At 31.1% G+C, this 15497-nt stretch overlaps 1 protein-coding gene across 2 annotated transcripts in view; it reads right to left on the bottom strand.

Annotated features, from left to right (window-relative positions):
* Nucleotides 1–15497, bottom strand: part of LOC118195531 (CCR4-NOT transcription complex subunit 3-like) — a 72651-nt gene that overhangs the window by 19097 nt on the left and 38057 nt on the right. For both annotated transcript variants that reach the window (XM_085812615.1, XM_085812613.1), the window contains exons 11-13: nucleotides 13187–13563; nucleotides 8121–8232; nucleotides 1318–1552 (exon numbers count right to left, since the gene is read on the bottom strand). In XM_085812615.1, the coding sequence (XP_085668741.1) occupies nucleotides 1318–1552; nucleotides 8121–8232; nucleotides 13187–13563 (724 nt within the window). The remainder of the gene's footprint in view (nucleotides 1–1317; nucleotides 1553–8120; nucleotides 8233–13186; nucleotides 13564–15497) is intronic.

The following is a 15497-nucleotide window of genomic DNA, read 5'->3' as shown; positions in this document are numbered from 1 at the left end:
GCTTTGTGAGGAGGGTTAGCATTTTTCGATCTGAACTAAACAATAAGTGAAGCCCCAATGCTCCCATGCCTACATGTCATTTTACTAGATTTAAACTGATGATCTAAAGTTCAGAAATTTCCTAAATCTGGAATTGCCAAAACCACAACAATTCTCATAGCCTTGGCCTTTCACAGAGAACTCAGCAGATGTGAGATTGCTATGACAGAACATTTTTAGAGTGATAAAGTGGCATTATTGATAACATTGCATAGGATCAGGTTTATATGGTCTTACACGACAATTTAAGTACCCAACCTTAATACTAATTGGCAGACCAGACGTGTTGAAGTTCAGAATAACATATTTCATGTTAATCAACTGACCTTCCTTGCACATCTTAAACCACTTAGTAATCCAGACATTCTGTCCTACAAGATCCTCAATGAAATCATCTGAAATGGACAGAAGGTTAAAGTCAGAGATTATCCCTCAGAAAAATTTAACCCTCCAGGGATTATGAATGTAAAATTTCATAAAGAGAAGACTTTCCACTTTGATACACACGAAATTCCAACTGCAGATGCACCCTATCTCAGTTTGGACGTATGTTGGAAAAAGAAAAGTACAAAATGAGAGGGTCATTTTTGAATTATTAGAAAATATTATTCATTCAAGACATTTTAGGGAACTTTGAAATTTCAGGGGCAAACCCCTAACACTCGGAAGGTTAAAGACTTTCGTGCTAAAAGAGAGATGTTAACTTATCTTATTTTTGTAAATCTGAGAAGAGAAGTTGATTGTTTTGAAGATATCATTTACATCAATAAGTCTTCAGATCTTAACAAATTCATGTTTTGGAGCTTATCAACAAAAAAAAAACTTATGTACTTGTGTATGAAAAATAGAAACATCTTTTGCAGTTATCAGAACTGTTAATTACAATAAATCATGATATATTAGGTTCACTGACACTTGCATACATTTTTAGTTTTTCAGAATTGCATGTTTAATCAGATAAACGTTTATTCATGTAATAGGTTAAAAGCATGAACTACTAATTAAAATAAATAATGAAATTTTAGTAATTATTTGCTTCATAATGAATTATTCTATAATGTAATACAGTCACAAAATGATAATTTTCTGTGTTTAGTTAAATTCCAATATTAACCTGGTATTATTCTTGGATGGCAAGATTGAGCAATATGTTTAGGTGAATATCTACATCTTTTCAGATTCATAATAATATTAAAATAATAATTTTTTGAGGCTAAACACCATTATGTGGGAGGAAATGAGGGGAAAAAATCAATTCATAAACATTGTCAAACATACATGTGTTTTCGGGAATCCACTGGGTGAGGTATATGTTTCGAAGCAGCATCGAGAATACGCAAACAATGAGCCTGTTCAGCTGAAAAATAATTATGTGGAATTTCACCAAATATTTGAGAAATATCGATTTCTGCACAGCTTGTTGAAGGTGATAAATTTGATGATGGTGGCAATGAAGAATTAACAAACACCTCTTTTGAACTACTTCCAAGAATATTGTGCGTTATTTGAGATCCTAAAAAACAAAAATAAATAATACTGTAACCAAAATAAGATTTGAAAGAAACATTTTTGAAACAAACATATTACAAATAAAAATGCCACTTTTATCACATAGTCAAGTAGTAATATAATTATTTTAATGATTTAATAATATCGTTAGATTTTCTGTTATGTATATAATATTCAAAACTTTTCCTTAAAGTTACATATTTTGCATTTTATCACATTTGTACTCCCCCTTTTTATATCACATTAGTAATTTCAGAATGCTCCAAAACAAAATTATGAATATTCCACAATTAATAACAAATCTAATGAAAAAAATTAACGTGATAACTTTTAAAATTTGATGGCAGAACAATTTTACAATTATACAAAAATTCTTGGTTTTCTTTATTTTTAATAAAAATGTTTATATTTTACTTAAAGGTTAGCAGATTTAAAGTCAGAAACTGAAAAAGTTGCAATACTGAAACTGAAATTTTATTATCTAAAAATTATGCAGAAATTGTAAAGTTAAAAATATGAAACCGTAATTTATGAAATAAAGGGGCAATTATGATCTGAAGGGATCAAAATTTACAAAAAAAAAAAAGCTTAATATTTATTTGTTTACTTTATTAAACATTTCTTTTAATGTAAGTTGTTCAAGTTGCTTCGTTTTATGTGCTAATACTTTCTCTTTAATTCTATAAAGAGACATAATTTCTTGTTCAGTTACAAAGTTCCGCTGTTCAAGTCCTGTAATTGCTGTGTCGAGAATACCGACTAATTTGTCAATCAAAATTTTTTTTGTTTTCAATAACCTCTCTGTCACTTTCTTAACTATCGGAAGTGATATGCTACTTTATATTTGCATTTCAATGGGTGCACTATTCCCATATTCATAGGCTGAATGATAGACGTACAATTTGGAGGGAAGAATAATACAGATACATTATCTTTCACTAAAACTTTAAGTGAAGTATGCGCCGAACAGTTATCAACTATCAGGACTATTTTTGAGTCATTAGGTAAGCCAAACGAACTCAAATGTCGCCGAGCGTCGGGTATAAAATGATTTTCAAACCAATCGTTCATCAACGCTTGTGTCATCCATGCTTTTTATTTGCACGATATACAAGAGGGAAAATCGTTACTTCTTTAAATGCTCGAGGTCGTGCATGTTTTCCGATTACGAAAAGTTTGCACTTGTGCATTTCTGCAGGATTTGCACATACTAAAATTGTAAAATTGTTAGTAGACATAATCGAAAGTTCAAGCTTACTTTTAATAAAATTGCTCTAATAGTCTGTAAAAAATAATAAGCCAGGTCCAATTAGAAGATTAAGATGCAACATTAACTGAAATAGATAATTAGATAATTTTAGCCTAGCTTATACTGTCCTTTATACATTAAACATATATGCGCATGCGTAAAGGTCTTATGCGCATGTGTAAACGCGCAAAAAGTTTGTAGCATTGAGGTCCGGATTATAGATTATTCCAGATTAAAGACTTTGTACTGTAATGAATAAACACCAAAAACAGGCATGGCAAAAACAAAATTTGTAAATATGCTAAAAGAGAAATGGAACAATCTTTTTATTATGAGCAGAAATACAAACTTTAATATTTTACCATTTCTATTTTTTCTAAAACAAATCAATTTTTTTAATCTTGATTTGATGACCGATTTCTGTCCCATATTCTTTTTGTGCTAAAGGTTGACTTGTGCAAAAATTAACATCATTGTTATAGAGAAATAAAACTAATAAAAATGCAACTGCATCCTAATACAGTCAAAAGTCGTTAATCCGGACTCGTCGGGACTTCGCGATTCCGGATTATCGATTTTTCCGTATTATAGATCATCAGTTTAAATCTCGTAAGATGGCATGCAGAAATTCTAAAATTAAAAATATGAAACCGTAATTTATGAAATAAAGAACAATTATGATCTAAAGGGTATCAAAATTTGCAAAAAGAAAAAGCTTAATATTTATTTGTTTACTTGATTAAACATTTCTTTCAATGTAAGTTGTTTAAGTTTTGCTTCGTTTCATGTGATAATACTTTCTCTTTAATTCTATTAAACAGACATAATTTCTTGTTCAGTTACAAAGTTCCACCGTTCAAGTCCTATAATTGCTGTGTCAAGAACACCGACTAATTTGTCAATCGAAATTTTTTTGTTTTCAATAACCTCTGTCACTTTTCTTCGCTATCGGAAGCGAATTATAATGACGAGGAACTTGTTTTAAATCATATCAAAGATGAAGCATATCGAGATGAAATACTACATTTGGTAAGGAATTATAAGCCAAATAAAATAAAAACATCTGCGCTGAAGATAAGGATAGTGCTGACAAATCAACTTCCAATTCATTACGCGCCCGCCGCTGAGCAGCGTGAAATTGATAAACAGATTTCGGATTTCAAAACATACTTTCGCTTTAGATCCTTTACATATTAACAAATATATATCGGAAATTCTATTTGATATAATCGAAAGTTTAAGCTTACTTTTATAAAATTGCTCTTACAGTCTGCAAAAAATAATAAGCCGGATGCAATTCGAAAATTAAGGAACAACGCAATCATCAACATTAACTGAAATAGATAATTATTTAGCTTATACGTCCATTATACATAAAATGCACACGCGAAAACGTATTCTGCACTTGCGCACACTCATATGCGCAGTCGTAAAAGGTCTTACGCGCACGCGTGAACGCCTCTGCGCATGTGTCAACGCGGCGCATGCGCAGAAAGATTTTAGTTTTGATGTCCGGATTATAGATCATTCCGAATTATGGGTGTCCGAATTAACGACTTTTGACTGTATTAACATCAAAACTGAGTAACTTGTATTCTATGTTCTCGATAGATTACTTAGAATACTAATATGATAATAATAGTGATGACTGTATTACTTCAAAATGACTGATCATTTCAAGGATAAAATGAACAGCAATAACCAAGAAGAAAACCACCAAACTAAGAGTGTATACAGATAATGCAGCAGTACTGTCATAAAATGCAGTTTTTTTCATTAATATAATACTACATCAATATAACAAAAATATGATAGTACTACTAAAAATTCTAACAATAAAATTATTATTATTATTAAATTATTATCTATTATAATTTTAAGCAAAGAGAAAGAAGAAAAGTAATTCTCTCAAATAAGGAAAATACCATGGTCTCTATTCTGCACTTACATTTACTGGAATTTCATTTAAAAAAAAAAAAAAAAAATTAAATTAGCCTTGCACATTACACCTATGATATTGTTGAAAGCTATGGGTTCGTAGCTATGTCTAACTCTTTAAAGGGTGCCAGTATATACTATATAGCGGAAATTTGTCAATTTTTTAACCTCCTAAAAATGGAATAATGCTAATTTGCTAATTTTTTTACATCAAAAACTGTAATCTTGAGTTTCTATTGTTTCCTTTTGATTCTAATTGGCAGCACTACACTATGAATGCTCAGTATTTTGCAGTTATGAAATTAATATTCCTCATTCAAAGGTGTCATGTTTCTAAATTTCATAAATTCTATTGGAAGGGAGGAAAAAATTCAAAACCTTCAAATAAATGACATACATATGCTCAACCCTATATATTTACTGCATTTCAATCAAAACTGATAATTTAAAGATTATTTATATGATTTTAAGACTAGTATATAAAATATACCAGTGCATATACTGAGCATAACTTGTCAAAAGTTGTAAGCACCAGACTTCGCCTTCTCTACTCTATGTGATGACAGAATTTATTTATATTGCAATTGTTTATAATGTAATATGATACAATTGTTTATGATTAATTTAGAAGCTGTTTATATTATGTTCATGGGGGGACAGGGTCTACAATAACCCTGTGCTAGGAATGAATAAAAGTATTTTGGTTTCTTTTTATACTTTGCTTACTCAAGTCAAGTTTTCATTCGTCTTTGTTTAGCTAATATTTTAATTTCAGCACTTTCCCTTTCCTCTGAGAAACACTCAAACTTATCTTACGTCAAAATGTTACACAAATGTAGGGATTAGTGACATGTTAGCCCTGAAAGACATTTGTTGCTTTATGTTTTTCAAAACCCTAGAATACAGCGAAAATTAAAATGTCATTCATGACCAAATTAACCATCAAATTCTGATGGTTAATTTGGTCATCCACAGCAAGGTTGTAATAAGATCATACAAAAGGGGAGCTCACTTATAAACACAGGAAACAGGAATGCACTTTAGGTCAGTCTCTTTTCACCTACTAGTAAATGGAAAATCTGCTGATTTGAAAGCTTTTATGCTTTACGGAATTTCATATGACAGATTAAAGAATGAGAAATTGTCCCCTTGGGTAAGGATACAAGTAGGTGGTTTTCGAAATATGTCTTCAGTTGGTGAAAGGGGGGAAAACATTTCAAAGGCCTGTTTCAGACGGAAAACTTTTATTTTTGGAAAGAAAAAATCCACTGGTTCCAAATAGCCCATGGGCCTGACAATTGAAAAAAAAAAAAAAAAAAGTACTTTCCTTTTATTGAAGAGATATTCTTCCAAAATTTTATATTACTAGCTTATTTATTGAAAAGTTAAAAGGGGGCCCATAGGAGATCCAAGAGGCTGAAAATCGAAATAAGAACTTTGAGGACTTTGATGGAGAAAAAATGTCATACAGAGGCAGAGGTATAAAATATATACCGGCCCTCAAAATTTAGGATTTCACTGCAGATTTTTTTTGAAGTCTCAATTTTGTGTTCTTGGGGTCTATAAGTTACAATTCATGCAATTTTTATCACAATTTAAATATCTCTATATATTGCACCCGAAAGGGTTAAATAAACTCCTGATAACAGGAAACAATTGGCAATTTATTAGTAGTAAAATGACATGCAGTAAATAGCTCAAGGGGGGGAGTGAATAGCAAGCAAATTCTCCTTATTACATGAGAAATATAGCAAATTCTCAAAAATCCCTCACAGAACAGACAGTAAAATTCAATCCAGCTAACAAACACTCTTTGAACGGTAACTCTCACAGGCGGATATTACTTTGCCTCTACAAGCTTTCATCTTCCTGGCTCCATCATGTTTCAAGGTCTAATAAGTTAACACATTTGAAGTCTCATGTAAATTAATATCATTTACTTAAATTTAAATAAACTTGTGATAAAGTTTTCACTTGTGATAACAAGTTAGCTGACACTTTCTGCAAATCAGCACTCTAAACGACTGCTTAAGTTGTCAAGTTATGAAGCTGGCCCTGATCAACCTTATACAGCCTCTTACGTACCTCACAAAAAGAAGAAACATACAAGAATCTTAGCTGCAACATTGATTAAGCTCAGGGGGGTGGAAGTAGTCAAGAAGTTTATGTGTTTGTCACATGATTAATATATTGGTAATGATTAATATAAAGCACAAAATTTTTATCGATTTTTTTAAAATTATTGTAGAGAATATGATGGCTACACTATAATACCATTAGGAATATAGGTCTTGATATATTTTTGATGATACTGCAGAAAATAGTTTGTATTGCTCAGGCAGAGTCCAACATTGCACACTGTGCACTACCATTTTCAGTGATGGGTTTCAGTTTTTGTATTGCATAAACCACATCATAGAGATGTCTCACGTATTGGCATATGTATCGCTTCTTGTTGACAAATCTTGGGAAAAAAGTATATTTTCTGGCACATGTGTTGATGTCTTCATTTTTTTGTCCATCTTTTTGGCATTTTCACAATGCTATCAATCTTCTCACTCCATAAATTTGAAAATCTTTCAATCGTATAAATTTGAAAATCTTTCAATCTTCACTCCTCATACTTTACAAATGTACAAATTTGCAGTTGTCATGTCAACAAAGTGCCAAAATATATAATGCCACCAATGTTGAGAAAATACCAGCCACTGCACAAGCAATACTGAAATTTTATATCATAAAATAAAGCAAGATTATGACACTCTTCAGGTGATATCACACCAAGAAAATGCCAATACTGATGAAATGCTGCATTTTATCCTAAAATTTCTGCTACATACCAAAAGATGGCATCTTATACTACCTATTTATGCACTGTTGTTGCACAAGAAAACCACTTCCTTACATTCTATAGAATTCTGAATAGGTGGTTTCAGTATTAGATCACTGGGAGCATATGGGTTAATGGACAATGTGTCTAAGTTTTACAAAATTCAGGATTAGATCGCATAAGTTTTATATAAAAAAAGAAAAAAAGATATTTGTTAAGCTTTTCTATAAACTAAATCAATGTAAATCTAAAATTCATCTAATATTAACCTGGTATGCTTTGCTTTCATCTATCAGAATTAATATTTCATAAAGTTCATGTTTTAACACGTAACAACAAGTCAACAACCTAAGAATAGCATATTTATATATGTAGCAATTTAATTACAGAGGAGTATGACTTAACTATAATCTCTCAAATTTTACTTTTGAAAAGGTTATATTTGGATAAGGTTTAAAAAAAAAAAAAAAAAAAAAAAAAGAGAGAGAGAGAGAGAACCAGTAGTGAGAAAAATTAGAAAATGTCCAGGATTTAAAAAACAAAAGCCTCGTTTACCTTTATTTTGTAAAGCAGAGAACTGCATATTAGAGATATGATGATTTATTCCACAGTCTCCAACAGCACGCTCAGCTAGGTTTTTCAAAGTGGACTGCGTTTTTTCATTAATCTAAATGAACAAATAACACTGATTTAGAATATAAATAATTAATATAAATTTACAATTTCTGTTTCATATATATAAAAATTTCAGAAATATTAAACCTGCAAATGGAAAGTATTACTACCGAAAATTGATTACTCTCAGAGCATAACACTTATGGAAACTTAATTCACTTCATTAACATAAATAATCTAATTTTATTTACTTATTTCCTCAGGCAAAAGACAGAACTATGACAATAACCTGACATCTGCCTGTGTGAATATTTTCTCACAAGCAATGCAATTTGGTATTTTCCACTGTAGATCCATGCATTAGCAGAATTAAAAACTTGATACTTTTTTAAATTAATCAAAAATTAACATTAAAACTGACCTTATAATGCTTCTAAACAAAACACTGAATGTTTGCTTTCATTATGTTACATAAAAGGGTAATATATCTGGTATATCATACATAATCTAAAAGAAAACTTGCTGTTAATACTGTTATTCTACATATACTTTTCATAAGCCTTAACTAGACACACTTAAAAAATACCCTTTTTAGCATACACAAGAAAGGTATACATGCAAGTGCATAAGGTTCACTGGTGCAGGAAGGACAGAAATATCACAAGATCAAACAAAAATGAGGGACTATAAGGAGTATGGACCCCTCCTAACAGTCATATAGGCTCTCACAATAGGAATTCATGTTAGAAATGAAGCTTATAAGTCCCTGTAACGATCCATCCCATTCCTTCAACAATGCTATTTCAGGTCCTGAAATGTTCTGGGATGAATAAAGCAAACTGCAGTTGCCCTCCTTAGAGCAACCCAGATATTTTTATAGGATTTAGGTAAGATCCAGCAGGTCAATCCATTCAGTTAATATCCTCACTTCTCCAATAATCACACACCATATTAGGACTAGGTGGATAAGAACTGTCATCCATATAAGTGAACAGCATTTTTGAAAAGGCAAACATAGGGCTCTAAGATCTCTTCCCTATACCTTGTAGCAGTTGCTGAGCTTCTGTCAAAGGTTTGTGCATGAATACAACATGATAGCTACCCAGACCATCAAAGATCTACTGCCATAATCATCCTCTTCTCAAAAGTTGGAGGGCATATATTTACATCTCTCCAAATAAAAGTACATCAAGAATCAGTGGTTAGATTGAATCAGAACTCATCTGTGAAGATAACGGTTCCTTGCTAATGCCTGATCCAGAGTCAATGTTCTTTGCACAATGCTAAATGGGCTCTCTTGTACACAGAAATGAGCAGAATGTAGTCAAGAGAGATTTCCTGCAAATAAACCTCTCTCATGTAGCTCCCATGAAACTTGAAAGAAACTTGGAAACTTGAAACGTGGCTTCATATGGCTGTTGAGAGCTGAAAGCTGGTGCATTCCTATAATACCTAATTGAAAGAGACAACTATTAATCTTCATTGGACATTGTGGCTCTAGGAGAACCTTGTCCAGGCTTCCTCTACAGATAAATATCAATCTTCAATGAACACCATGTTTCTTAGAGAACCTTACATAGGATTCCTCTGTATGGATTCAGTATCCTTAAATTCTTTCCATAAATTGCAGATGATGCTGACAGTTACATTCAAGTCTAGCAATTAACAGTTCTGCTTCCCCTCCCCCAATACTTCCTCAGTGGTTACTCTTTTAAATTTCACCAAATACTGTCCGTTCCCCCCCCCCCAGAAAAAAGACCCAAAACAGTTGCTTAATTAATTAACACATTAATTTGACACATGTGAATTTGTATATTCTACATTAAATATTTTCTCCCCCCCTTTTTTGGGGGATGGAGTTTGTATGTTTGGAAGCATAATTTATATTTCTCAAAAAAATTGGCAAAATATGCAAATTCTCTTTTTTTCCCCCCACAAGTATACATCAAATACTATATTCAGTCAGTCCAGTTTCTCATTTACCACATGCTTCAGATATGATTGCTGATTATGTTACATTGTTTTGTTTTGTCCATTTGCAACTTTTCACATGAATAAATTTTATAAGAAAATTAAATGTTGTGTCATATTTGTGGAAATTTGCAAATAATGATGCAATTTTATGATGATTAGAACCAGAGCTTTAGGTTATGTTATAAATAATCAGTAGAAGATGATATTTACTGAGAATGGCTTTTGATATTAACTGAAATATTCACATAATTTCTAAAATAATACTTAAAAGCATTCATTGATTTTTCACAAAATGCATAAAAAAAAGCATAAAATTTGCCAATTTACTGACTCGAGACTAATAAGAAAATCATGTTGAAATTTTGGAACATGAAATAGAGACAAAACTTTCACAAAAAGAACTATTATTGATTATCAGATAAAGTTTACAACAAATTTGACGCGAATTACAAACTACCAGTGTTTATACCGATATCTTAGCTGTTCTTTGATAAAATATCAAAAACGTCACTAATAAATGGATGCTGCAGTGGATCTTGCTAATTTTTTATAAGTTTTTTAAAAATAAATAACTACATTCATTACTTTACTCCTTTTTACACATTCATCAATTGACTCCAAAACAAACTACACCTTGAAAGCTTAGGCAACAAATTTAGCTATAAAGTGTCACAGACACATTTGATGTTGCGTTCCAGTACAAGATGAGATTAACTACACCATAAAATTGTTTCCATAGATTGTCATGCTAGACATAAAGGCAATATGCTACTTAAGAAAAAATGCAATATCAAAAAATGCATGCTATTTTTTTATATGTGTGTAGTGATCATTAACAATGAGAAAGGATTTGTCACTAAAGGTAAAATGTCTCCATTATTTAAGAAAACAAAGTTCAGAACCAACCAAAATGGAGCTGGCTATCTGGAACATTCTGAGCCTCATTGGATGCATGCACTTTTTTTTGGGATCTTACTGCTAACATAAAGCATCTATCATATTGCTCAAGGCGGCAGCTGAGGTTTTTCTTGAAATGATTTGCTTCTGTTAAGAATTATGAAGCTCTCCTTTAAATTAGTGAAATAACAATAATACCAACAAATATATCTCAGAAGCATCTTAGTACACAACATGCAGCATCAAAGCAAGAAATACAGTTTTGCCAGAAAATGAGGACACTGGTCCTTTCATACACTGTATGAAGTGCAACTCTAATATATATACTACATAATGAGCTTTACAATATCAGTGGGATTGAAATTGTAATCAACTGCATTATTTGCTAAATGAAACCTGCATGCTGAGTTTTGCTGTTGTAGCTCAGTGTTTAAAAAGATGTTCATACTGGGGTTTACCTGAGCTAATGGAGACAGAGCCAACACTATTTCAAAACAAATTTTTTTCCATAGTGAAGCAAACTGAAAAATCTGAACTACACATATAGCGAAGCTACTCAACACATGGAAGCGAGTACGATAATGTAGATAAACCCCAGTGTGAATGCTACTTTATGGGTGCATAAAGTTTTCTGCAATACAGTTTATCTGAGACACTTATAAAAGGTCTTTCCCATCATTATTCTAGCAGTGAAAAAACCTCAAACTGCACTTCCATATAAACTAATGTAGAAGTTTTCTATTATAAATTACACTAATTTGAAATATTTGCTATGGAAAAAAAATTGGTACTTTTCCGTTTCGCCGGCGCAAATCTCGCCAAGCAGACTTTGTTGGCGACAGCATAGAGTATGCACATAAAAAATGTTAAGAAATGTTAGTTCTAAGAAATTTTTATTTTGAAGGCATAAACATTTTAATATGGTTTAAAATTTTGTAAAAAGCTAGTAAATAAAGACAAGAAATTTGTAAAAACACATTAATTTAAAATTTACTATGCTTTCATGGTTCAACATCCCGATTCGCCGGTTTCTATCACGTGACCCCAAGTGATCTCATCTCGCGTAAACTACGCTACAAAAAAACGAATTCTCTCAGTAATTATCTACATTAATTTCAAATTAAATCTTAATATAGAATACAAGTTTAAATGCAAGAATTATTTCAATCGTACGAATAGCTTACTCAGAAATTATGTAAAACCGCCTTGCTTTACTTCGCTAGTGCATTCTCATTAGAATTGTTGAATTTAACCCTTGATTTTGCCTTTTCTATATTTTCGGCTTCGGGTGTGATTGCATCCTAATTAACTTAATTACCGCGAATGGTCTTAGGGCATAAAATTTAGCTATCTAGGTAAAAATTTTATGCAATTGTATGCCAGTATTTAAAGAAACAATCAATCTTATAAGAAATGGCTGCGACTTGTTTTGAAAATGAAGCGTAAAAGGTTACTAGCGAAGATATTCCGTTTGGCATCAGTTGTACCATTATTGGCGACTTTATCGTTTGCGCCGGCAAAACGGAAAAGTACCAAAAAATTTTTTTAAACCCTAGCAAAGTATTCTTCAAAGATATAGAAACATCTCTTAATTGTGAATCAAAATGATCATAAAAGACTAATTAATTAGTAGAACCTTTTTTTAAAATTCACCACAATAAATATTTAAAAAAAAAAGCAGGAATATTATAAAGGCAGGAAATGTACAGTTGAATTTAATTTAAACATTCTGTAAATCATACAAGTTTAAACACTCTTATAAAACAGGGGAAAAACAATATAATTAGAAAATTTTAATTAGCTATATACACATGCCTACCTTTTTTTAAAAAAGGAAAAATAACATTACAAATGATACAATTTACCTTTGAAAATGTTAAAAGAAATGCTCCAATAAAAATTATTAAAACATATAGATATAAACAATCCTAAATCTATAGATATACAGACATCCTCAATTTTTTAATTTTTAACTTGCTGAAAGATCAGACTTCATATTTTTAAGTAAAGTAAAAAAATTTTAATATCAAAATCATGACTTACCTATTTAATTAAATGCATCAGAAAAAAAAAAAAAAAAGAATACAGTTAAGTAACAAATGCAGAAAAATTAGAGAGGTTATTTCAATACCTACCACAGAATCTGAAGATACATTTAGTGGCGCGGATGAAATATAAGGTGACCTAGATGAATCACTTTGGCAGTTCACAGATGAAGCAACATTTTTTGCAGATTCAGTAACAGAATGATTATCATTGTTACTAAACACAACTTGGTTACTGCTTTCACACTGCGTCCCTGAACATTCATTCTCTTGAAAGTTGTATCTATAGTTAGAATCTGTCCAAGAGTTGCTCACAGACACAGATGGTTTTGATAAATGGCTCGTGTTATTGTGCATCACATCAGATAATGAATTAGGGCTATGAAAAGATTTTGTATTTACATCATTGAGCTCTTCGTCGGCCAGATTCGATGATGAAGACCATGTATTTTCATGATTACTAGACACTAAAAAGATATAATTTTCAATAAATACAGATGTTATAGATACAAATTATTCATTTATAAAAAAGCAGCATTTAATTCTGATTTAAATTAATGCATGGCAAGTACTTTTAACATGACATCTACAGATAAAAATTTTATTTTATTCAGCTTAAATTATAAAGATGATTAGAGAAAATTCCATCCATTACATCATTTATTCTTAATATAAACTAAACTGTAAACTGAATAATATAAACTAATACTGTAAGTCCATAAAATCTTTAAAATTTTGTTTGCTAATTATTTGCTAATAATTGATAATTCCTAATAATAATATAATTTGGCTAACTGATTCCTAATAATTTGGGAATTATTTGCTATAACTGAATTTAAATATCTTCATATATTCCAGTACTCTTCTGAAAAAAAGACATTTTTGATTACAAATATAGTAAGGGAAATTTTAATTTCATTAGCAATAATAAAAACTTTTTCGGAATTTTCATCAAGGATAAAATAATAAACTCATACCAACAGGATTTACAAAATGATATGATTGTTATTTGCTAATGATTACATTATAAAATTCAACATAATGATATACTTGAAATAACTGATGCATTAAATGATATATTATGGCTTAAAAATTGCATTCAAAAATGAAAAGTATTCAGTTTTAAAAGTATCACTGGAAATAAAAATACTAAAATAATACTTTTTAACAGAATAAAATATATTCTTTAAGAAGAAAATTATCTCTTCTGGGTTACAGCAGCAGAGATTACAGTTAACACATATTTCAATATTTCTCATTTTATATGAATTCTTAAATAAATTTTTTCGCAGACTGCATTTTTTCCAATCACTGCATTGGTAAAATACTAATGTTTTCTATGAATGACTGCAGTAAAGTCAATCCTTCTTAAATGAGCTACTTTAGTACACTGTTCTTTTCAGATAACCTTAAAAAAATTAGCATTGTCAAGTCTGGTTATCTGAAAACATGCAAACTTACGAAAAACAGTCTATCACTCTCTACAAAGGCATGACATTTTAACCTTCTGAAACAAAAACTAATATGAATTTTTTTCAATTAACAAAAATTACAGTTCCTTATAGACAATGCCATTTACAGTACAGCCATAAAATTGCAGATTGATTATTTGCACACAAGACATAGTTCATCACATTCCTCTTTCTGAATGCACTGGGCTTTTGCTCAACAAGTATAAATTTGTGAATAACCGATATCACAAGTCCTGATAATTTTCATATATCCATTTACGACGAACTAAGCTTCATCAGTGAAGACAATATTATAATGTTACTTTCTTCATTTTTATCAATACTTTTGTACGACTCCCAACAGAAATATAAGCATTTCTGCAAAGCATGCAGTGTCAATCTTGTCATTAGGCTAACATGATATAAAAACCGGTTAAGTTGCTTATCAGATTTTTTCTTTGCCTTCTTTAGCACATCCCAAGCTTTATTAATAATCTAGAAGATGTTCGTGATATGAAACAGACTTTTCTAAAGCTTGCAATGTGCAAGGTTTGTTCCTTCAATCACATTATTGAAATAATGCTTTGGGGCAGAACTTTTTAAAATTTTAAATGATATGCTGATCCATAGGCTGGAATAGTGTGGATTGGTGTTTGGAAAAGAAACTTAAGAAACTTGAATTTCTCCAGCAAGTCAACCTCAAGCCCTGAAGCATAAGCAGGAGCATTACCCACAAGCAGCAAATTCCTTTCTACAAGGCAGTCCTTAATTGCAAGATTGAAGACCTCATTTATTCACTCAACGAACAAGGTATGAGTGATCCAAGCTTTACTAATGGATTTCCAAATAATATCTGATTCCTCTGCACACTGCACTTCCATTGAATCTTGGAATGATACACGAGAGGGGCTTGGCTTTGAAATCTCTACTTACATTAGCAGACAGCAAGA

The sequence above is a fragment of the Stegodyphus dumicola genome, chromosome 3 (genome assembly GCF_044657685.1).
Source record: "Stegodyphus dumicola isolate Sdum_Otavi_A_Nest chromosome 3, ASM4465768v1".
Taxonomy (NCBI): Eukaryota; Metazoa; Arthropoda; class Arachnida; order Araneae; family Eresidae; genus Stegodyphus; species Stegodyphus dumicola.
Note: the sequence above shows the minus strand (reverse complement) of the source record. Positions and strands in the feature narration are given on the sequence as shown.